The 23,419-nt window shown below is 56.3% G+C and overlaps 1 protein-coding gene across 2 annotated transcripts in view; it reads left to right on the top strand.

The window, feature by feature from the left end:
* The window catches only part of COL22A1 (collagen type XXII alpha 1 chain), a 197,501-nt gene that overhangs the window by 131,261 nt on the left and 42,821 nt on the right, over window positions 1-23,419 (top strand). For both annotated transcript variants that reach the window (XM_081116359.1, XM_081116358.1), the window contains 12 exons: window positions 480-533; window positions 779-832; window positions 1,669-1,722; window positions 2,987-3,040; window positions 4,231-4,284; window positions 6,660-6,764; window positions 7,549-7,593; window positions 11,458-11,535; window positions 15,191-15,226; window positions 16,519-16,572; window positions 17,709-17,753; window positions 21,014-21,061. In XM_081116359.1, the coding sequence (XP_080972485.1) occupies window positions 480-533; window positions 779-832; window positions 1,669-1,722; window positions 2,987-3,040; window positions 4,231-4,284; window positions 6,660-6,764; window positions 7,549-7,593; window positions 11,458-11,535; window positions 15,191-15,226; window positions 16,519-16,572; window positions 17,709-17,753; window positions 21,014-21,061 (681 nt within the window). The remainder of the gene's footprint in view (window positions 1-479; window positions 534-778; window positions 833-1,668; window positions 1,723-2,986; window positions 3,041-4,230; window positions 4,285-6,659; window positions 6,765-7,548; window positions 7,594-11,457; window positions 11,536-15,190; window positions 15,227-16,518; window positions 16,573-17,708; window positions 17,754-21,013; window positions 21,062-23,419) is intronic.

The following is a 23,419-nucleotide window of genomic DNA, read 5'->3' as shown; positions in this document are numbered from 1 at the left end:
GAGCCCCTCAGGCCGAGCCTGTCCATGCTGCTTTCTAAGGGCTGGCCAGCTGTCAGGCTGCCTGACTCAGATGCTAGACTCTGCCTTCCAGGTGTTTCCAGGCTCCCCTCTGCATTCTTGGCACCATTTTTCATTAATGGTCTGCTTGCCAGGCTCTGGGCTGGAGGGGACAGGACAAAGCCACACAGAAAAGTGTGAACGTGCCACGACAGACAGCTGGTGCCACAGAAGAGAAAGAACTGCATGCATGTTCGTGGCAGGGGGCTTGGCCTGGCTTGGGGTTTAGCTATCCTGAGGAGGTGATTCTTCACCTTAGGTCCAGAAGCGGAGTAAGACTAGATCAGGGCCTGAGTGAGCGAGAGGGAGCCGCCTTGGGTGGGGCGGTGGGGCCGGTGCTCACAGGGGGCTGGAGGGGTCCTGTGCCCTGCCTGTGGGCTGGCAGCCCGCGTCCGCTCTACCTGGTGCTTCTCCACTCACAGGGGGAACAAGGACCGAAAGGAGAGAAGGGCGACCACGGCGAGCCTGGGGAGCCGGTGAGTGCCCCGTGAGCCCCCTGAGCCCCTGGTCCCCACCCTGAGACAGGACATCCAAGGGCCCAGCAGCTGCAGGTCTGATCTGCACAGTGCATCTCAGGAGCCCAGAGGAACAGGATGTGGTCCCAAGGATGTCCCCCTACCTGTGGATCTCGATTTACACCCACTGCGCATGTCCACACCCAGCACCACCTGCACAGAACAAGGGTAATGACCCAGTTCATGGACGACTTGTTTCATTGCAGGGGTCACAGGGCCGTCCTGGAGAACTGGGGCCTCCAGGACTCACAGGACCACCGGTAAGAAGCCCTTTCTCCACTAGTTGGCCCCAGACACAGAAATGCCCACAGGCCCTCTGCCCCTCTGTTCCACCCTGGCCCCACTGGCCACACTGGCCTGCCATTTCGGGAGCACCCGCCGGAGGGTGCTGGCACAGATGCTCCTGGGACCTCGAAGGCACCCAGGGGTGGAGAGGTCTACCCAGAGCACCCCAAAACACAGTCCCACCAGGGTGGGCCCTGCCCCTGGACCCCTGGATGTCCTTGCTCTGCCAGTGTTGTGTCGGTTTAGGGGAGCCTGGCTTGGGTCACACTGCCTGCCTTCCCCACCCTGTGCCCTGGGGGTAGTGTGCTCAGGCTCAGGCGGTTCCTGGCTCCTTAAGGCTTTTCAGACGCAGGAAACCCTTCTCCCTCCCAGCCCTGACTGGCAGCTCTGGTTTAAAGGACACCCATATATATTGGAATTTTCATTTTATTTTTCTTGGCTGTGGCTTCTCAGCTGCCTGTTTCTTGGGCAGGTATTCAGGTCTTTGGAGAGATCCAGTGGGAGTGATCTGCCTGGGCCAGATCCCAGGACCACTGGCTGGTGTGTGACTGGGCCATCTGTCCCTCTGAGCCCCTTTACGTAAAGACCAAGTGTCCTGTTGACCTTGTGTGCGGGGATAGCAAGGACGGAGCAGGCTGCCCTGCACGCAGGCCGCCAGGGGAGTGACTGACTTCTGCCTGTAGAGCCACTGCTTGTGTTTTCAGCTTGGATCACCTGACGCGGACGAGCAGGTGCCTGCAAGAGTCCCTGCATGAGGACAGGGACCATGTTGCCTATGACGTCATATCTCCCCCTTTTATTTCCCGTGCAGGGCGCCAAGGGACAAGAAGGCGAACGCGGGGTGCCGGGGGCAGCAGGAAATCCCGTGAGTCCTGCCCTGCCTGCCCCTCAGGGCTTGGGCCTGTCACACAGATGGACCCTTGGCTCACAGCTCTGGGTGACAGGGGAAGGACCAGGGAACGTGCAGTCCCTATGGGAGGGGCTGGCCAGGCCTGGGGCCTTTGGAGCAGCAGAGACCAAGAGAGGCGCTCTGGCCTCACTACGTGCCCAGTGTTTCAGGGCTTTGTCCACGTGCCCAGCCCTCCTTGCACGCGCACGGTAATGCACACAGACACAGACACCACTCACAGGTGAGCATGAATCTGAGAAGTGTGCTTGTGTGCACATCACACGCATTCTAAAATCTGACACACACACTGCGCTGCACACATGCCTACAAAGGCCCAACACGCAGACGCAGCCAGGAGCACACAGTCAGGCCTTCGTGCACTCCTTCACCACAGGCCTTCACGCAGGCACCTCTGACGCTCCCACTGCTGATCCTGCTTCACCTCCTGGGGCCAGAGTCTCAGCGGGGTGGGTACTTGTCCCCCAGGGCCTACTAGAGTTGGGTCTCATGTGCAGAGCCTGGGCTCCCCCATAGGAGGCAGGATGAGGCGGGATGAGGTGCCTCCTGCTGGAGCTCCCCGGAGTGGGAGAGGCAGTGAGAGCAGCGGGCAGGTGTCCACTGGCTCCTGGGCCCACAGGCCCAATGCTCCTCTGTAAAGTGCCTGTGTGACCAGTGCGGACGTCACAGAGAAGGGCAGATGTCTCTGGGTTAGTAGAGACAGCCCTGGACCCACTACATCCTGGGGGCAATGGAAGCCCGGTGTCGGCAAGGAGGCAAGAGGCAACATGGGGGCCTCCAGGACTCTGAGAGCTCCCTGCTTCCCCATCCCCATGGTGTTGACCCCCCCAGAACATCCTCACCACATCCCCTCCCCTGGAATCTGCCCAGCCTTCAGTGTTGAGGTCAAGTCCACTTCCTTCAGGAAGCATTCCCTGATTCGCCAGCCAAGGCCAACAGCACCCCCCCACCCACCTCTGTGCCTTAGGGAATCTCTAGAGCCTCCTGCCCTCCTGTCTCCTGCCTCCGGGCCAGGATCCTGCTCCTTTGGGGCTTGGCTGGTTGGGGCGCTACAGCCCTCAGGTAGGAGGAGGCTCCTCTCACTGTGGAGGGAAATCTCAGGTTAGACAGAGTCCCAGCAAATCACGGGGACCTGAGGACAGGGCAAGTTTGGAGAGAGCCTGGGGGTAACTCCTATAATAGGTACATCGAGCTTGTCTAAACTTCTTTTGCTTCTAAACAGGGTGCTCCTGGACCTGTGGGTCCCCCTGGTCCCAGTGGCCCCCCAGGAAGTGTGGTGAGTAATGAGGGCCAGGGTGGGGCCAGGGTGGGGCCTGGAGGACCTCAGCTTTTCCACCTTCAAGGTGGAGCGAGCAGTGGTCTGGTCCCCATTTCACGCCTGACGCACTGAGGCTCGACCTCTCCCTGTCGCCCTGATGCACCGAGGCTCCGTCTCTCCGCGTGGCCCCAAGGCGTCTGCTCATGGACCAGCTGAAGCTCCACCGCAGACATTGACCTCGACTTTCATGAAATAAAACACTCAGGGCACCTACTCAAGGGCAACAGGGAACGGTGCTCCTAAAGTAGACTGAGGTTGGCCCCTTCAGCCATCGACCTTTGCAGATAATAACCAGAGCTGTTCAGGACACACAGGGCCATTGGAGCGCCAGGCCCCGTGCTGGGCGCCAAGCCTGTGCCGACTCACTAGCCCTCCCAGCCTGGGCTATTGTCATCGCCCCGTTTGCCCCGGAGGAGACGAGGCACCGAGGCTGAGCCAGGTCCAGTGGTTGCTGCGGAAGCTCCCGGGGCATTGCCTGGAGCGTGTCCCCCCCACCCCTCCTTCCTGTGTGCCACCAACTCCCAGGAGCCAAGACTCCCTTGCCTGACGGTTTTCTCTGGCTTTTAGAGGCTGTGTTGTCCAGCCGCCTGGCACATGGCCGCCGGCTCCACCAGGAGCAGCCCTGACCTCTGGGTTATAAAAGCCGGCTCCACGGCGGCTCCGGAGCCCCAGCGCACTGAGCGCCTGCTGCCCTCGCTCTCAGCTCCCCACGTCCCTGGGCCGCATCCCTGGAACACTTGCCCCTGAGCCTTGTCTCCAAGTCAGCCCCTGGGCGGCTCCGTTCACAGCTGGAGCAGGTCTCGCTGCCAAGCTGTTCTCAGCTCATCTTCGGCTTCCCGGTGGCCCCCGAGCCAGGCCCTGCCCTGCCCAGTGGCCCCCGAGCCAGGCCCTGCCCTGCCCTCCGAGAGCCACAGCCAGAGGGGCCGAGCGTCGGGCAGCCCTTGTCTGTGTGTAGACTGTGACACGCACGGGGCGTCAGCAGAGCCCCATGGGCCGCTGTGGTGGGCAGGGAAGGGACAGCTCCAGGCCTCCAGGGAAGTTAAGTCAGGAATGGGGACGAGTGGGGACAGAGCTATAGTCATTGACTAAAAAGGGACCTGGTCAGCCTTCTCTGGCGGCCGCCATGTCAATAACCTTTCTTTCCCCAGGGCCCCCCTGGGATCAGAGGCCCCCCTGGGAAAGATGGGGAGCGTGGTGAGAAGGTAAGAGAGTGTGGTCTCTGAGCGCACAGCCCCTATCTAAGCTCTGGGGAGCAGGGATGGGGGAGCCAGCTGCTCAGGCCTGGCTTGGTTCCAGGATCAGAGGGACTCACTGAGGGGACGGGCTAGGAGGCCCTGCCGCCATCTCACACCTCACAACAGAGCTGTGAATCACGCGTCCATTTGACAGATGTGGAGACTGAGGCTCTGGATGAATCTGGCTTGTCAGGCAGGTGTGTCTGACTCTAAATTCCACTCTTGCACCACGTAACCATGCGCGCCTTTGTGTGCAGTCAGACCTTCCCAAGCCTGAGAAAGAGCTTTATTTATTAGGAAGAAGAGGGACAGTGTCCCCCAAAACACCAACACGCAGGGGCAGAGGAGGACACTCCACAACTTTTTGAAATCCCAGTTCCAGTTTTCTCTGACCTGGTGTTTAGGAAGCGTCTCTAACCTCTGCTGGTGAGACTGACACTGCGCCGGCAGCTGATGAGAGAGGGAGAGAGCGAGCGAGCAGGGATTCCCTGCAAATCTCACCCTCACAGGACAGTGCTCTTCCCCCCACAACACCAGAGGCCCTGGTCTCAGGTGCCCCCTGTGAGCTCCTGTCCTCTCCCGCGTAGACCGGGGCCCATGCCGTGCTGGCTGCAGGCCGTGAGGATTAACTGAGGAGCGGGCATGTCACCGGCTCCGGAGAGCAGGTGAAGCGGGTGATGGGGGCCTGCCGTCCTCATGGGAGCAGGTTTCCTGTCCAGGGACAGGTGTCCCGGCGACGCCCCGACCTCTGCAGGATCCTCGGCAGAGGCCCCCCCAGCACGCAGCAGTCTGAAGTCAGTATGAACTCTCTCCGGTCCACTTCTCCGGGAACTTTGAGGGAGCGGTCATTTTATCTTTCCGCTTTAGCAAAACTGAACGAGAGCAGATGTGGACATTTGCGTTGTGGAGAGAAGGCTCTGCTCTAAAATACTCACCGCAGAAGAAAACGGTGACTGCAGAGGAAAGGGATCGGCAGACCTGCGGGGTGCCTTAGGCCTTCGGAGTGTTAGTGGGTTACAAGCTCATCTATAACCCTTAAGTGAGGCAGGTGCTACTTTTTTTTTGAACAAAAAGCCGGTACCCCTCAGGCTGCAGTGGTGAGCGGAGCCTGGGGCACCCAGGCTAGCGAGGGGAACACGTTCTGACCATCTGCTCCGCCTGACTCAACCCCCTCCCGTCTGAAGGACCGAGCCCTTCTGGACCTACTATAATAGGGCACGGACAGCCCAGAAGGGTGACGGGAGGGTGGAGGATTCTAGAGGACTAGTTAGTTGAGTGAGGAGAAATTCAGTGAGCAGTTAGCACATTCCACCTCTAGAGGGAGCCAAACACCCGTGGTTGAGCGGAAGCCAGGCTGGGGCCCAAACTCCTGCCACCAGGGCAGGCTGTTTCTCAGTGTGTCCAGCGGGCTGGCCTGAGGCTCAGGCCGGCCGATCCCGCCCTAGGCTTGGAGGGACCCCCATCGCTTGCTTTGCTCATCCTTGCTACATCGCACCTCACCTCTACTCCATCGGGTTGCAGCTTAGGCCAAGGGAGCCCTGCCCGGGAACAGCAGTCCCTGTGGCTCATGCAGTTCCACCCAACATCCCACAGCCAGAGCTGCCACGTGGGGCTCGTGGCTTTGTGGTCAGAAAGCATGAGCATGTGCCTGGAGTGAGGGAAAAGCCCAGCTCCCTCATCTAAACCTAACCAGCCTGGGGAGGTGATGAGCTCCCTGCTCTCAAAGGAGTCCAAGCAGGAATGGAGGACTGCCTGTAAGCAGTGCACCTGCTGGTGACCTGCCCTGGAGGCAGGGTGGACTAGCGGACCGTGATGCCCTTTTCATCCCTGCACCACATTGCATTAGTTTGCTAAGGCAGCTCTAAGAGAGGATCGAAAACTGGGTGCCTTAAACAACACAAACTACTGTCTCACCATCCTCACAGTGTTAGATGCCCTGAATCCAGGTGTCAGCGCAGGTGGTTCCCTGGGGCTATGAGGGAAGGATCTCTCCCCACCTCTCTCCTTGGCTAACCGGCGGCTGTCTTCTCCCCACGTCTCCACATTGGCTTCCTTCTAGGCATGTCTGCATCCAAGGGGCCCCTTCTTATGAGGACTCCAGCTCTTTTTGGATCAGGGGCTACTCTACTCCAGTATGACCTCAACCTAACTTAACTAATTAAAGACTATTTCTAAATGGACGCAGTGGGGTTAGGACTTCAGCATATAGATTTTGGGGGATAGTAAGTCTATTACATGTCATCAGGAAGCCTATTGATTGACCCCTTTCTGGCTGGCTCACTATTGAAAAGCTGGCCCCCTACATGTCATTGATCCTGGCAACTGTCCACTTGTTTTCCCAGGGAGCAGCTGGGGAAGAAGGGAGCCCAGGGCCAGTGGGCCCTCGAGGGGATCCTGGTGCTCCCGGGCACCCTGGGCCTCCTGGATCCGGGAAAGATGGAGAGCCGGTAAGTCAGGTGCTGGGGAGTCTGTGCCCTGGACAACCAGGCTAGATTTAGAGAAAGAAAAGAGAAAACAAGATGCACTGGCCAAACTTTGCAGAAAGTGAGCCATAGCCAGTGACATTGGGCTGTTTGGGAGAAAGGTGTGATGGGGGAGCAGCGGTCTCCAGTGAGTTGCAGGCCAGGGGGGCAGGGGGTCGTGTGTGCACAGCTTGCTGTGTGTCAGGCTCTGGGCCAGGAGCTGGGACACAGAGCTGGACCAGGGTCTGTGATGCTGAGATGCCCTGGAGACAGTCAGGCAAGTGTGCCCACAGCTTGGGCCAATCCAGGCTGTGCACACAGAGAAGGGGCTTCGGGGTCCAGGTGTGAAGTAGCTTTTGTGAAACCCTCAGCCTGCAATTGAAGACTTTCCCATGGGCTCCCCAGGCCTTGGTAGCACAGTAAACAAGGGAGAGACCAGGCTTTCGGGTCAAATGAGCTCTGCCTTGAAATCCGGCCTCGCCCTTACTGTGGGAGCCTATGAAATAAGCAGCTTAAGTGGAAAGTCGGAGTCAGAGAGACCAAGGGATTTGCAGATGGTCACACAGAAGTGGTAGGTGGTGAGTCAGGACCCTCACCCAAGGGCTTCGTAGCTCAGAAACAGGTTGTTTCCTTGTACAGCAAGGTCCTGGGAGACTTCTGTGCATCGCTCCTCACCCCCAGCAGCATAGGGTGGGCACAGCTGGCACGTGGTGGGTGGGTGAGTCCTCACTGGTGGCTCCATAATCATCCTGGGACCTTCATTTCTCAGGGGCTTCGTGGACCACCTGGGTTACCTGGACCTCCTGGAACCAAGGTACGTGTTTGTCTGAGAAAGCCATGGATGCCATGGGCTGCACTTAGAAGGAGATTGTAAAATTTTGTTGTAAGCATCTTTTGTCACCTCAGCCCACCTCCACGCTCCTCAGCTCATCACATCCCTCTTGACCGAAGGCCCTGTGCTCTGAACTGTGATATTGAAGCAGGTGCCACACAGGGGGAGCCTTGTAAATAACTGATGACTGCATGAAGCTGCAAAAGCTTTCAGCCAGCAGAGCAACAGGTCCAAGCAGTCTTGTGTGTTAGTCAAACTGTGGTAAACGACGATCTCCAGATTTCAGATGCCTTACACAACAAGTGGGTGGAAGCAGCATTGGAGAGTAGAGGGGCAGCCCTGGTGAGGGGCTGAGCCTGGACCGGGGGTCCCGTTGACCAGCCAGGTTCATCTCCAGGGGACCCAGAGTAAGTTGTGCTATTTCTTCAGCAGATGATTCCTCCTATTTAAAATGTGAGGCATGTGAACAGATGACCCCAGTTCTGTCTGTAAGTTAGAATGGAGCTTGGAAAGAAGGGTCTCCATAGGTAGTTGGCATCGGGAAGGGTGGTTGGACTTCAGCAAGGTTTTCAGTTGGAGAATGGGGAGGCCAAGGGGAGGCAGGAGGAAGGAATAGGGAGGAGAGTGGAGAGACCAGAGAGGGCCTGCTGGGCACCTGCCCGCCTGCTGTCAGTGGGGCTGACCGAAAGCCCCTGGGGCAGTTAAGGAGGGCTCTATACACAGGTTTCCTGGTGTCCTAATTACAGCTGCTGGAAGACTAACAGATGCCTTCCTTCCCCATGACACTTGTTTCCAGCAACATGGACAGGCTTTGCCTTCATACAGATCTGGGTTAGGATCCCGGCTCAGCTAAGACTTAAAGGCTTATTCTTTCTGAGATTCTTCCTTTCCTGTCTAAAGGAGTGAACCCCCGAGGGCTGCTGTAGAGAGAAAAGGTCTATGGCAGGGAGCTGCTGCTGAGGAAATGCCACTCTCCTCCCACGGCCCACGCTTCTCCCTCCCTCCTCCCCGGACACTGTTGAACTGGCCCAGGATTCTGTAGTCCAAACAGATGCTCGAGCCAGTGTTGCCGATTCTGGCACCTGTGTCCCCTTTTTCTTAATCATGAGCCTTTTTCTTCTGATGACAGAGCATAAGGTCTTTTGTTCTTTTCTTCAGGCCATGTTCTCACCATTTCAGTCCGTTGAGCTGTGAAATGTAGTCGCTTGGGGGAAGCGTGAGCCTCACAATGGGCCATAAGCATACAGATGGGCCAGGCCACCCCGAGACTAGAACTGTCAGCCAGGGACTCGGCTTTCAGGCTAGGCAGGGGGCATCTTTCTATCACGCTCCCTCCTCTGGAAGGAGCTGGTTTTGGTCAAAGGCAGAATTTAGTGCCCAACAGGAGGTGAGCGATGATGGACTCACTCATTCTGCGCCCAGGAAATTGCTCCTCAAGGCTGCCCCTGTGCCAGGCCCTGCGCTGGGCTCTGTGGATGCAAAAGTGTGTGCATGATGTACCCAGCATAGGGTCTGACGCATTTTAGGTACTTAACAAATGCTTGGTGAATAAGTACAAATGAATGAATGGATAGTTTCTGCTTTTAAGAGGCTTTCATTAAAGTCAGAGGGTCAGACAGGCACAACAGGAGGGTGGCATGCTAAGATTAATGAAGAGATGGGCAAATATCAGCAAGGGGACAGAGAAGAGGGCAGGCACAGGCTTATGGCAATGGGATCAGGGGGCCAAGTCTTGGTGGATGGGGAGGTGTTCCGAAGCTTACAGCAGGGATGGAAGAACATTCTCCAGGCGAAGGAGCCTGTGCGAGAAGCAGGTACTGAGTAAAGAGCTTGGAAGAATACGCATTCGGTCGTTGGCGTGATGTAGCTTGTGGTACATAGTGAGGTTTTGCTCCTGTGCACAAGGCAGCCTTGGGAAGGAGAGCAGAGCCCAGCCACAACCTAAACTCACAGTAAGGAAATCTACGCTGACTCTTTTAAAGTGAAACAGAGGTGCAAAGGGATGTGGGTTCTCTGACATTTATGTGCGTCTCCTAATTCTGTTGATAAAATAATAATGTACCTGTGATACCCAATGTTTTATAGTCTGTTTTTTAAGTGAGTCTTTATGAGATACATGGGAATTTGGGAGACTGTTCTATTTTTTTTTAATTGATGAGGGTCCTAATGCACAGAGAGGTCATGGGACTTACTCAGGTCATAGGACCAGCTGCCATTGTCCCAAGGCTGGGCCGAGAGGACTGCCAGCTCGAGGTCTTCCCCGGTCTTCCCACTGCAATATGCTGGTGTTGGCACACTGATCCTGTTCATTCTCAGTTCATGACACTTCCCCCCATGTCTGCCTTTTTCTTGACTTGCCCTCTCCCCTTCCCATGATACAGGTTAGATTTTCTAGCAGCCCCAGGTGTCTCGTGTTTCCCAGAGTGAGTCAGACCTCATGGTTCCAAAGGAGCAGCGCCTACCACCTGGGACTTGGGAGAGACTCTCAGGAGGGGCCTGGCAGAGGCGGGCGCGGGTCAGGCTGCGGGGCTCTCAGGAGGCGTCCCGCCGTGGGCCTGGAGGGTGGCCTGGTTGTTAACGGGTTTGTGCTTAAGCACGAGCAGCCTAGTGAAGCTGCCCGGCGGTGCAGGGCCTGCCTGCAGCCGTTTGCTCGCAGCCTCTCACTGGCCCTCCATCGGTCACACAAGGGCACCCGCGCCAGAGGCAGGACGTAGCTTGGCCGAGGTCACTGCGTTTCCCTGCGCCTGGCTGAGGCCAGCGGCCGACGCGGGCGCTCACCCTCGCGCAGGATTGCCGGGTCCACGCGGCTGTGTTTTGGATTCCGTTTCTGTTGGAATTTGAACAGGGGGCAGCTTGCAGACTGTAGGTACACAGCACTCTCCGTGTTGTGCCGGGCGGCGCGAACCGAGCTCGCTAACACGGGCGCCCCAGAAATGTCTCTGTCCGTAACCCACGGGGGGAAGGCGTGCAGAGCCTGTCGGGGCGGCCGGCTGTGCGGCCCACTGGGCTGCGCCGAGCGGGTGTCTTCAGAGGCTGGGGCTTTTGAAAGACAAGAAGGCGTGTCTGCTGCGCTTCCCTCCACGGCAACGGCAGGCACCGCCCCTCCCCCTTCTCTTCCTGCCCCTTCCTCCCTCCCGGCAAAGCTGGGGAGCCAGGGGCACGAGGGCGGCCACCCCACGGCCGGGCTGGCGCCGAGGCTAGTGCGGCGGCCACCGCACTGAGCGCGTTCAGTGAGCGGCCGTCCCGTGGCAGCGCCCTGTGTCCCGCCCTCTGTGAAGACAGAAGCCGCAGGACGCGGCCCGGTTTACATCCAGCTAATCAGCACTGAGGACAGAACTTAGCCCGGGCTCTATTAGCCACTGTGCTTGGGGCAAAGTGCTTCACTCCTAGCCCCTGGACAAGTGACCCACAAAAGATATGTCCTTGGCAAGTTATTGATGAATTGATGAATTCACCTACCGGCGATACAGGAACTGAGTTGAAGTGTGGGTCCAGGGTCAAATCTGGGGTGCGGTCAGGATGAAGGCATGAGGTTTGAGGGAGCACAGTGAAATTTGGAACTGTGGTCACACCGAGGGGATCACAGTGCTCCGACCAGGTTTGGAGCCAGGGAGAGGCTGGGCGTGGTCAGCCCTGAAGGGCGTGATGACAGTTGGTGGCCGTGGTCCCTGCCTGTTGGCCTGGGCAGGACGAGGGCTTCGCAGAAACTGTAGGGGTGTGATGAGTTCAGGCTTTGGGGGGCCTCCTGGGGGTGCAGCTGGAACAGTGAGACGAGCATGACCCCCTGGGAACCCTGGCCCTCTCCTTCCCGGAACTGACCTCTTGACCTTGTTTGTCTCTTTCTAGGGGGACCGAGGTGCACCTGGGATCCCTGGCTCTCCTGGCAGTCGTGGCGCCCCGGGCATCGGGGTGGCCGGTCATCCTGTGAGTCCTGTTCGTGCAGCACTTCCTTGCTCTGGGGCCACCCAGCCCCGCCCTGCTGGCCCCTAGGTGCACCCTGGGCCTCACTGCAGGGGTCACTGGTCCTCGGGTCTGTCCACTGTGGCTGTCACTGTTACTAACAGTGGGGGTTAGGCTTTGGGGAGACTAAGACTTGTCTGTTTCAAGGAGGAGAGAACAAAACTCATTTTAAAAAGGACCCTGGACAAAGTTTGCAAAAATTGTGAGTCGTAGCTGGTAAACCTGAGCTGGTTGGGGAGGGGGTGCGATGCATGACCCCGTGGAGCTCAGGCAAACCTGAGTCCATCCCCCCTCCCTCCAGTGAGTGCACAGGTGAGGACATGGTGCAAGCAGGAGGGGCTGATACGGCCTCCAGAATAAAATCTATGCCGTGGCCTTCAAGTTGGTGGTTTGGGGGATAAGTCACATCAGTCTGCTCTGCGTGAGTTGGCAAGGCCCCTAAAGGTGGTGACGTTAGCGACTGTAAAACCTTTGAGCTGTAAGGGATTATAAAAATCGATGCCATCCAGACCCCATTCAGGTCGAAGATTGCTGTGGGTATCTTCTGCGCACCTCTAGGAGGACACTCCCCTCAAAGCCCGTCCACCGCATTTGAAGTTTAGACAGTGACTCGCAGAGGGTAGGCTCTCAGGACTGTGGTTCCCGTATCTCCGACCCCTGCCCGACCCCTCCGACCCTGTCCGGAAGGACAACCTTCAGGATTTACAGCTGGGTTTCAGTCCTGGGGTTTCATCTTCCCGTTTAGTCTCTTCTTTGCTGCAGACACAGCGCCTTATAAATGCCCTAGAATTGCACTTTGTTTTTCTCGACAGTCAGGCTGTCAGTCCGCTGGGGCTGCTGCCACAAAAGGAAGCAGACCGAGCCGCTCACGGGCCGCAGACACGGGCCTCAGCTCCGGGGCTGGCAAGTCCAAGGTCCAGGGGCTGGCGGATTTGGTGTCTGGCGGCCTCTGCGTGGTTCCTGGGTGGTGGTGTTTTCTGTGTCCTCGCGTCATGGAATAAATAGTGAGAGGGCTCCTGAGGCCTCTTCCGTAAGGGCACGAGCTCCCTTATGAGCTCTCCGGACCCAGTCGCCTCCCACAGCCCCAGCTCCCAGCACCATCACACTGCGGATTAGGTTTCAGTGCACAAATTTGGGGCAACACAGACACTCGGTCTGTAGCATCTGTCTTACCATTATTTAAAAGAAACTCAAATGCCTGGTCCTCGTCAAACGCTCTTGCTAAGCCTCATCATGTCCAAACTCCCCACGTATTGTTGTTGTTTCATTACTATCTTAACCTAGATGCACAGTCCAGTGTCACCCCATTAAATGTGACCCGGATATAATAAACCAGAGTGGTGGATGGCCAATCCCTGCTTGGTTTTCTTTCAAGAAATGCAGACCACAGCCAGAAATAATTAACACATTCTTTGTTCGCCCCTCAGGGAACTGGGAAGGGAATCTGATTTATTACCCACAGTTTCACTTGTGAAACAAACCCAATGAAGCCCCCTTTCCTTCCCCCTGTGGTCTTGTGTCCCAGAGCCGGTCTTGGGCCTCTACTCTCTCCCTGGAACCCTCCCCACCCGCAATGGCCACCTCTCTTCTGTTCCGGCAAGGGGCGCTCATTTCAAGTTGGTAGGAGGAGCCGGTGGCCCTGTACCTTCCTAAATGTCCCTGGAAACCATGGGAGAAGCCTGTGGAATCCCCTCGGGAATGTCTAGTTTTAGTCTGTGTTTCGTAAAAGAAATTCTCAGCTAGAGAATTGAACAAAACCCTCCACTTCATCTTTTGCCCTTGGCTATTTTTTCTGTCTTTTGGTGACTGGAAGGAACATGGCAAAAGGTGCAGCAAAGAAACAGGAGTTCAGGCTCTTATCTGTGAGCACCTCCTTGTGATGAGCCCTGTCTGCTGCAGTCTGGGTTCTGAGAGTCACAGGAACTAGCCCCTGAGCATAGAAAACTGATCATAAGTGAAACTGCAGAACTCCAACTGGGGTGTGGTCCCCCTGACACTTAGTGGGTCTCTGTGTGTCCCAGTGTGCTCTCTAAGGAGCCACCGGATTAAGCCCTTAATCAGAAAGCCGGGTGGCAGAGGTGGACACAACTCACCCCGCCTCCTAGGTCAGGCCCGGCTGGCATTGCCCTCAACATATGTTCCTGCCCAAGTGATCCCACCTGAGAGGTAACTGGCACCTTCAGCCAAGAGGCTGTAAATCAGCTGTTCGGTGTCTTTCTTCCACTTGGATGAAAAGCCTCCCTGGTGGGTGAAACCATATTGAATTTTCATAACTCCTGTCTTTGGCCACTAGCTTAGGCTCCTAATGGTCTGGGAATCTGTGTGGACGGCTTTTTCTGTCCATTGGGCAGTTCTAGGGGGATTTAATGGGCAGGCTTTCGGGTTACCTGGTTCATCCTTCTGCCAGATGCCTGTGCAGTGTGTGAGGTTTCTTCTCCCTCTTGCGAGGATCGGGGAGGTTCTCAGGGGCTCTGCTCCAGGGAGATGCAGGGGGCACTGGGCCGGGAGCCGGAGGCGGGACTAGCCTGTCTGGTGTGACTCCCTGTGTGACTTGGGCAGGTGCCTTGATTTCTCTGGGCCTTGGTTTGATTGGTTTGGTCCTCACTGAAGAGAAAGGGTGATTACAGGTGATTCCCAGGTTTTCCTTGTGCTCTTACATGTTAATTTTGCTGAAGTGCCTTTGCCGCCTGCTGTGTTCTGGCCAAGCGGGGGCACTATGCTGAGAACAGGAGAGACTGCTGAGCAGGGAGCTTAGAGCCTGCCCCCACATGGCGTGAGAGGCGAGATGACCGAGAAGCAATGGTGACACTAGGCAACACCCCCTAGACGGAGTGCACAGGGGGTGGGCACCACCTCTAACGGGCATCGTGGGAAAAGCAGGGAAGGCTCTCCAAGGGTGGTGCCATCTCAGCCGAGAACCAAAGCGTGAAGCGAGTGTGTCCAGGGTGGAAGGCAGAGCAGGGTCTTCTACGCAGAAGCCCAGCAGAGCCAAGGCTCAGGTCCAAGGGAAAGTGTTGCTCCCAGCAGGACTGGACACCGTGCACAGATGCCTCAGTCCATGCGCATGACTCAGGTGCAATATGGAAGCCAGATTCTAGGCTGGGCAATTTGTAGGAATGCAGACTCGTGTGTGCACCTGTGTGTGCACGTGTGTGCCTGTGTGTGCACCCCCTTGTAAGAGGGGGCAGGGCATCACTAAAGCCTCAGCAGGCCACACTGGGGAGTCTGGCTCTGTGTCCCCAGCCTGACCATAGCAGGAAAGGGGTGCAGCGCAAGGATGCTGGGATGCTGGTTCCCACCCCTCACCAGAGCTACAGACTAGGGATGGGCTCAGGTGTCAGGAACCAATGGGAGCCAGAACCGGGTGGTACCAGTTCAAGGGCAATCGGAGGCAGTTCTGGGAAGATTTCCATGTGTAATAGTGGGAGGTGGTGAGAAGGTGTGACAGTCTGTAATGTTAACGGGTGGGTGGTGAGAGGGTGACTGTCTGGCTTAAAGGTGGGAGGCAGTTAGCTTCTCCTTTAAGGACAATCAAGGACCTGGCTGAGAAGTAAACTGTAGCACGTTTGAATGAACACCTCGGTCCTGCTTTGCTTACTTACTGTTTGTTTGTTTCCAGGGCCCTCCTGGACCCCCAGGAGACAAAGGACCCCCGGTAAGTATGGCTTAATAAAGGGCCAGCCTCAATGGGAGCAGTTCTGCTGTCATCAGAGCAGTTTTAAACTGGGGGAGTCAGGACCTAAGGTAGAACCCCCAGCATTAGGAGTGCAGCCCCCCATCATGTGAGCATTGATCTGCCAGTGGTAGGACAGGAAGAGGGTGGTGGGGTCACTTGTCCACACGCCCTCGTGGTAGCTGGGCAGACTGAGTCTGGCATCGCTGCATCACAGAAGAACCGCCATGGTTTAACGGATTCGTCAAATCACCAGAAGTTTTAATTTTGAGTCCTGGCTTCAGTAGCCCCAACCACATGCCATGTGCAAACGAGGGATTTCTCAGCCTGTCAGGTGGGCCCTGTCAGCCCCTTAGCCCAGTGTGGAGATCAGAGAGACTAAATGCACGAAAGGCCACAGGAGGGCTCCCAGCAAGAGTTAGTTCTCAGGACTGGCAGCCACGGATGCCAGCACATCCTCGCATATACTGGCAAAAGGTGAATTTCTGTAAACTTGCCCCAGTGCAGGTGGAGCTGCCCCTTATTGACTATGAGGATGCCGTGCCTTCTGCCCTGTTACTCACGTTCAGTTCTGCTCACTCGTGAGATTTCTGGGCTAAGGAGGAGAGAGGTCTTATACCTGTTTTCTATAGATGAGAAAACTGAGGCTCCGAGCAGGTAGTTGGTAGGCATGAGATAGCGGAGCAGAGGTAAGGTTGGTAGGACTCCTGGAGGCCAGTGCGGAGGGGAGAGTTGTGAGGCCCGGAAGAGAAAGGATTAGCCCTGAGCAGCCATGTGACGCAATTCCAGCACCTGCCAGGCAAGTAGCTGTTCCCACCTGCACAGCTGTTCAAGGAAAATTCCTACAGGAAGTGACAGATATTTGTGCCAAAGGTCCTATAAAAATAACTGTCATCTGAGTGTTGAGCACTGTGCTGGGCCTCCCACATGTCAACTCCCCCTGGGGCTGTTATCCACAGGACAGAGGGGAAGCCAGGGTCCGAGCTGAGGCCCGGATCACTGTGTGACCATCCCTTCCCCTCAAGGCGGAGGCCTGGGAATGGGGCCTGCGCAGTAAGGCTCCCGGGGAAGGTTTTCCACGTTTTCTCTGCACGTTTCCACACCCACGCCCACAAGCATAGGGAAATGAGTGTGCTCTGAGCAGGGTGCTGTGTGGCACCAGGTGCATAAGTTCCTCAGAGCAACAGGCCATTTACGCAAGGAGGGCAGGTGTCGTCAAAGGAGGGGCTTTCTCAGCTTAGCCTGCGTGGGCGTCTTCTCTTCTCCCTCCTCAGGGGTCCCGAGGCTTACCTGGATTCCCCGGCCCCCAGGGACCAGCTGGCCACGACGTAAGTGGAGAGAGGTGGTCCGGGCTCAGCCAGGTTATCGTAGACTCCTCCGGGAAGCCCTCCCCAACCCAGCCCGGGAAACTGCCCCTTCGCCGGGGACAGCGAAAGGGCTGCCCTTCTGGTGATGTGGCCTGTACTTTTGCCTGGTGCGGTCTTATTTCCTTGCTTCTGTGCTGTGCTTTCAGAGCCCAGGGAGCTCCTGGGCGTCCCACACCACAGCCCTGCTTTTCAGTCTATTCTCTTTCATGTCCAGGCGTCCGTTCTGCCCAAATCAGGCCCAGCTTCTCCATGGACTGTTCCTGATCCTCCGGGCGTGGCTTTTTCCCTTCGCAGGAGCCCCCAGGCTTGCCCGACACTCACAGGGGATGCATCCCTTCCCACGCTGTCTCCCCAGTCTAGCTTCTGCTCAGACAGACCTGGGCTCCGAGCAGATAGGGGCCGTGTGTCTGACGCATCTGTAGGTCCTGAGGGCTAGCAACACACCAGGCACATAGAGGCCACTAGATTCTTGCTCGTGGACACGATGGATGCCTGACAGTGATGAGTTTTAGGGACCAGCTGTCTAGCACCATGGCAGTCCCATCAGTTGTTTAGACGCATCAACCTGTCTCTACTTTTAGTTCATGATACACAGGAGCAGGAATCCCCTTTCCCTTCCTGTCCTTGGGTTCCAATTCAGAGATGCAAATTACCTTCTGATTCCTGCCTCCACACAAATTTACCTAGTCCACCCTCAGCCTGATTCCTCGCCGCCGGTCCATTAGGAGAGCCCCTCCCTGGAACTGCTGGGCATCCCCTGTGTCTGGGAAGGGATGGCAGACGTTTAAGAGAGCATGTGCGTGCATGCATGTGCACACGTGTGTGTACACTCTCTGTGCATGCGTTGCTTTCATTCTGTGCCTTGATGGGAGTCAGAGGGGGGGTAGCTTTCCTTCCTGCACCGGGGCATTTCCTGGGAGGCCTTCAGTGTTGGGCTGAGATTGGAATCCGTGAATTTGGCCAGTGCCATCTTTGCGGCTGGCAGGTTTCTTTTTCCCACTGGGTTACACCGGGTGGAAGGAGCTTGGGGGCGGGTGTGGCTCTCTGAGCGGGTCATGTGCTTAGCACAGTTGATGTTCTCTTTCTCCCTCTCTTAGGGCTCACCAGGCAGTCCAGGCGAGCAGGGGCCTCCCGGCAAACCAGTACGTCACCTCCCAGGTCTGGGTGAACTCTGGTGCCCCGTCAGGGCTCCAGTGAGAATAACGTGCCACTTAGGAGGTTCAAGGGACCTTTAGGGGGGACTTCTTCTAAACCTGTGGGCAGAGGGGACTAATGTGAGATGAGCAGAGGGAACTAATGTGAGATGGGCAGGAGGCACTAATGTGAGATGGGCAGGGGGAACTAATGTGAAATGAGCAGGGGGACTAATGTGAGATGGGCAGGGGACACTAATGTGAGATGGGCAGGGGGAACTAATGTGAAATGAGCAGGGGGACTAATGTGAGATGGGCAGGGGGCACTAATGTGAGATTGGCAGAGGGGGCTAATGTGAGATGGGCAGGGGGCACTAATGTGAGATGGGCAGGGGGCACTAATATGAGATGGGCAGAGGGGAATAATGTGAGATGGGCAGAGGGGACTAATGTGAGATGGGCAGAGGGGACTAATGTAAGATGGGCAGGGGGTACTAATGTGAGATTGGCAGGGGGCACTAATATGAGATGGGCAGAGGGGAATAATGTGAGATGGGCCAGGGGCACTAATGTGAGATGGGCAGAGGGAATAATGTGAGATGGGCAGGGGGCACTAATGTGAGATGGGCAGGGGACACTAATGTGAGATGCTGTGCTGCCCAGAGAGAAACCACAGTGGAAAGCTGGTGCCACCATTATGTCTGTTTTCAGAGCCAAGTGAGGGTGACAGGGAGAAGGGACCGATGGAGCTGTAGTCTTGGGTTCAAAGCCAAGGCCAATAGGAGTGGTGGGTAGGGTTGCCTCCAGGAGGGCCGGGCTTGAGCTCCAGGCGTCCTTCCCCGTGAACTTGGGCTGGGAGCACTGAGCTCCCCTGCTGCCCTGTGCAGCTGAAGGCCCGTGAGGCAGCAGGGAGGGCTCTGGGAGGCAGGAAGTGTGGCGGGCGGGATGCCCCTCACGCCTCGGTGTCCCGCGTCCTCTCGGGGTGACCGTGGAGGCATGGAGCTCCAGCATGGCTGAGCTTAGCTGCTCAGTGTCCGGCTGCCATGGATCTCACTGTTAGCACAGACCCTCTGCGTGGGCCGAGGGCAGGTGAGCAGAGACACTCAGCAGCTGGGGCTCCCTTCAGGAGCTGCCCAGCCAGACCTTTCTCTGGAGTGTGCAGGGTTTGGACAAGCCAGGCCTGTGGATCCGGCTTCCACTGCACTGTTACCATCCCTGGTGGGCGGTGGGACCTGGAGTGTTCCCCAGTGCTGCCCCACAGAGTCCCTGAGCCAGGGGGCCCCTCTCGGGCTGGGTTCTTAGAGGCACAGCCTCTGGTGGGGAGTCGGGCAAGGCAGGGGATGAGGGAGTGCACTCAGGTAAACCCTGCGGACAAGGACAAGCCCCTCGAAGCTGTGGGTTCCCCTGGAGTCCAGCCCGGGCACGATCCACAGGCAGGTCTGGGGTGGGAGCAGTGCCGTGGGCCTGCCCCACGTCGTGTGCAGGGGCCATTCTTCCCTCCACTCCAGTCGCTGGCCGTGGAACCTCTGGGCACTTTCCACTGTGTCCTGGTGGGTGGGCACAGCCGGGGCAGGAGGATCAGGCCGGCGCACATGCTAACACTTCCCCTGTTTGTCCCCTGTCCCGTGTGTGTGACTGAGGGCCCTGGGGCGGGCGTGGCAGCCTTACACATCCTGCGTCCACTTTCAGAAGGCCGCCCCCCAGACCCTGCTCCCGTGGGTCTTCTTGAGCCCTATCCTGTGAGGTTTGTAGAAATGGGTCAGAACAAAGTTATTAATTAAATTAGCCTGGAGGCCACACTGTACCTGGACTGTGCCCGGCCGTGGTGTCCAGTACAGCTCACTAATTACACAAAGGGCTCAGAGGACAGCCTGACAGATGCCAAAGAGCACGGTGCCTGCAGCATAAATATGTCCCGGCCGGACAGCATGGCTCCTGTACGTTATTAACTTCCCTGGGCAAACTACGAGGCTTCAAAATAAAACCCCTGCCCCCTTTTTAAATTAAAGTTTCAGGAAGTTAACACGGCAAAGGCTCGCCTTCCTCCCAGGGTCTGCTGCCAATAACTAGGGGGGCCTCTGCTTCGTCTTCGGTAGCCGTGACCTCAGGGAGCTGTCCCGCAGGGCCGGTCACTTCTTTTGTGCCTGAGTCAGTCCAACCCCAGCCTCTCTCAGGTGTCCTCCTGTAGCCCAGAAGGTTGACTGACTTGAACATGTCCCAGCCACTGCCAAGGTTATGCTATCTTGTGCAGACTCATATGATGCCACCATCACCTGCTTTTTTAAGCCACAGGATGTGGCATGAACCCTGTGGGGTCGAGACAAGAGGAGCAGCCAGGAGAATTGTCTGGGTTTCAGCCTCCCCAAGATGCCAGGCTGGGTTTATAATCACGTAATGGGAAGAAACCGGCCACCACAGGTCCGATGGTGGCCACCGGCCCACGTTCTGCAAGTCACGCACCACCTTTCCTCTGCAGAGCGGGCGCTCTGAGCCTCCTTACCCATTACAAAGTTTACAGGCGGGCAAGGCAGCAAGCACTCTCCAGTTCTCGCCTGAGGTTCTGTCTTCCCTTTGCACTGCCTTTTCATCCTCATTTCCCTCCCAGCCTGTGCTGCTTGCCCCCTAATGCCACCTTGGCCTCCACCCGCCGTGGGCTCGCTGACCACAATCATAACAATCCATTCCGACACACAGTGGGTTTGCAGGTGAATTCAGTGGCCTGCGACTCCTATATCCCTTCAGAGGCTTTGTACTTACTCCTAGTTTCTGAAATCCCCTTTCTGGAGTTGGAGACTTTCAGCCTATAATGACAGATGAGGTTTCAAGTGCTACTGCACCTGGGAGAGCTGAAGAAATGGCTTTAAATTCATACCAGGTTGTGAATGACTGATGGCAGCAGCTTCTACTCACCTGGGGAATCCATGGCAGTCTACCCCTTCACCTTCCAGAGTACCCATGTGACCACAAGGTGTTAATGGGAGTGGGGAGGAGGGACCACCAGGAAGAGAGAGGAAGCCAGCAGGAGACTGGGGACCAGAAAGTGTGACATCGGTCAGACTGGGCGAGGACTGGCAGCCTGCACAGTAGTCCCTGCCTCAGGAGAGTCCTATGTCTGAAGCTCCCAGGCTTAGGGTGTAGACGGGGCTGCGTGCATCCCGTAGCCCCATGCACGGCACCGGTGAGTTACCTGCAGGCCCTCAGCTGTCTGAGGAAGTGTGGGACACACTGTGCGTGTGTGTATCTGTATTCATTTATTTTTATTTTGGCAGGGCCCCCCTTCACGGCTGTCTCCTGAGGACATACGTCTCTTGGTTAAGGTAAATGCTAAAATCACGTGTGTGCATTTGGAAAGTGGTGATGGGGCATTGGAGCTCTCAATAATTGATAGGTGTGGTTTTTTGTCCAAACAACTGTATTACAGTATTAATAACAGCAACATTGTTGAGAACTCACTATGCCTGGCAGAGTACTAACCCACTGTCCGAGGCGGCAGCCACTGGCCACATGTCAATTTAAATTTAAGTTAATTAAAATGAAGTACAATGAAGAATTCAGGTCCTTGGTCGCACTCACCACATCCCAAGTACGCGAGGGCCACAGCGACTACTGGCTCTCTTACTGGCGATGCGATGCAGGGCCTCCGGTCAGCACCGGGCGCTCCCACGGCAGCGCTGCGGAGGCCCCGGTGCGCCTCTGACTCCCTTTCCACAGCTGTCCTGTGAGGTCGGTGCTATTCGGGTGCTTGTTTTACAAGTTAGGAACTTGAGCCACTGTGAGGGTTAGTGACTTTCTGGGAATCGAATCCATTCCTCACTGACCCCAGAGGCTGACCTTTCATCCCACCAGGACTGCCTCCTCCGGTTCTGGAAGGAGCCAGAGAGGTTGGGTGTGTGTCTCACTGGTGCAGGGGCCACAACTCAGGTGGGGGAGGTGGAGGCAGCTGCTGGGCCCTTGAGGCAGGATGAGTCCTTCTGTGAGTGTAATAGACTCAGAACTGTGCACACCACCTCCATGAGCAGCAAAGGCCCCGCAAAGGTGAGCAGAATTCTGCTGACGCCCGGCAAAGCGTGCTGGATGCCCAGGTGTCTGGCTACAAGCTTCAGGTCTCAAATGGGGGAGAGATAGGAAAGGCTGTGAGCAAAACAGACGGGGCAAGACTCACCGGTTCAGAAAGAACGGCCTCACCGCAGTGAGCATGCAGGACCCTTTTCTGTCTCTACTTTACACCTTTGTCTTAACTTTGGGTGAGGCTGGGCCCTGGATTTTGGGTGCTCACCCCCTTCCTCGCTTCTTGTGTTGAAACACCCGCTGATGTCAGAAAACACCTGGGTTATGCATGCGAGCAAGGGAGGGAAACAAAAGAGAACAAACCTTTGCGGAAGCCTGGGACCTTTTATCTCTCTACACATGGAGATGCCTTGATGGACATCACACATTTTATTAAAAACAAGTAGCAGTAAGCACAGCCTTTCCTCATGTTATTGACTAGAGAGAGTTTTCCACAGTCAGGGGCGTGACAAGAAATCATTATCTGTTGATTCAAGCCCCTGTTTGTACAGGCTCTCATGAGCCCTGGGTTTGCATCGGTCCTGGGTTTCAACCTCGAGATCCCTGATCATTGTGCCAATAAAGCGGGAACTGCGAGGCTTGTGTGTCGTGTTCGTGGCCACAGCACTGAGACAGATGTTTAGTGAAATCGGCATTCCCTAGCTGCTGAAGGGTGCAGCTGTGTTCATCAGAGCAGCGAGGAGCCCCACTGCGAGTGTGGACACCTCCATGCAGACGGCTCCTGAGAGTCCCTGGTCCCATGGAGCCACGGAGCTGTACTTTTCCTAGAAATCCTGTAGACAAGAGCCTGGTCCATGTGGGTTTGCCCAGGTCTGCAGACTTGACTGTTATAACTCCTTGTCTTATAGCCACCTGCTGCCACCTCAGTGTTATAGAGTAAAGCTTGTTGGTCTGGCCCAAGTGGTTGGTGGCAGGAGCCTCCCTTGCTGAGAAGGATATTTTATTACAGAATATTTACATCTGCCAAAGAATTTTATAACATAATAAGCTCATTCTGATCATTGGAAATGCCTAGATAGTCCACCTCCAGAGAGTCCTTGTCAAATGAACTTCATGCTTGGGTCGTGCCCAAGAAGGTCATCCTCAGGACGTCGACATTGGTTGATCCCCTTGGATCAATGATTTCATCCAATTCTCACAAATAGCCCTGTGGGCAGGGACTGTAACTTGCTGTGTTTTACAGAGCAGGAGGTTGAGCACAGATGAGCAAGTCACTTGTTCAAGGTAACAGAGCTGGGTAGTGGCAGAGCCGAGACTCAGACCACGTGTCCAACTCCAAACCCGTGTGCTCAGCTCCCCTCTGCTCTCTGACCTCATCTTTGCATGAGCCAGAACTTCCTGACAGCTACCTGACGAATACAGGCAGGTAGTGGATTCCGTGCCTGGCACCTAGAGGTTTGAAACCCTTGGCAGTGAGGGTTCTTTATCCAGTGAGAGGTTGGGTGAATCAACCTGGATGTTATCTCTATTCCTGGGAAGCGATGATTGCCTTTTTCCACATAGCAAAGACTGCAGTGTCCCCCCTTTTTGTAGGCATTTTTACTGAGCATTTACTTAGCATGCTGTGCCACACTGAACGCACTGACACAGTGAGCCGGTGTGTTGAA

Source organism: Miniopterus schreibersii (genome assembly GCF_964146895.1).
Source record: "Miniopterus schreibersii genome assembly, chromosome: 17".
NCBI classification, from domain to species: Eukaryota; Metazoa; Chordata; class Mammalia; order Chiroptera; family Miniopteridae; genus Miniopterus; species Miniopterus schreibersii.
This window is presented reverse-complemented; position numbering and strand designations above follow the sequence as displayed.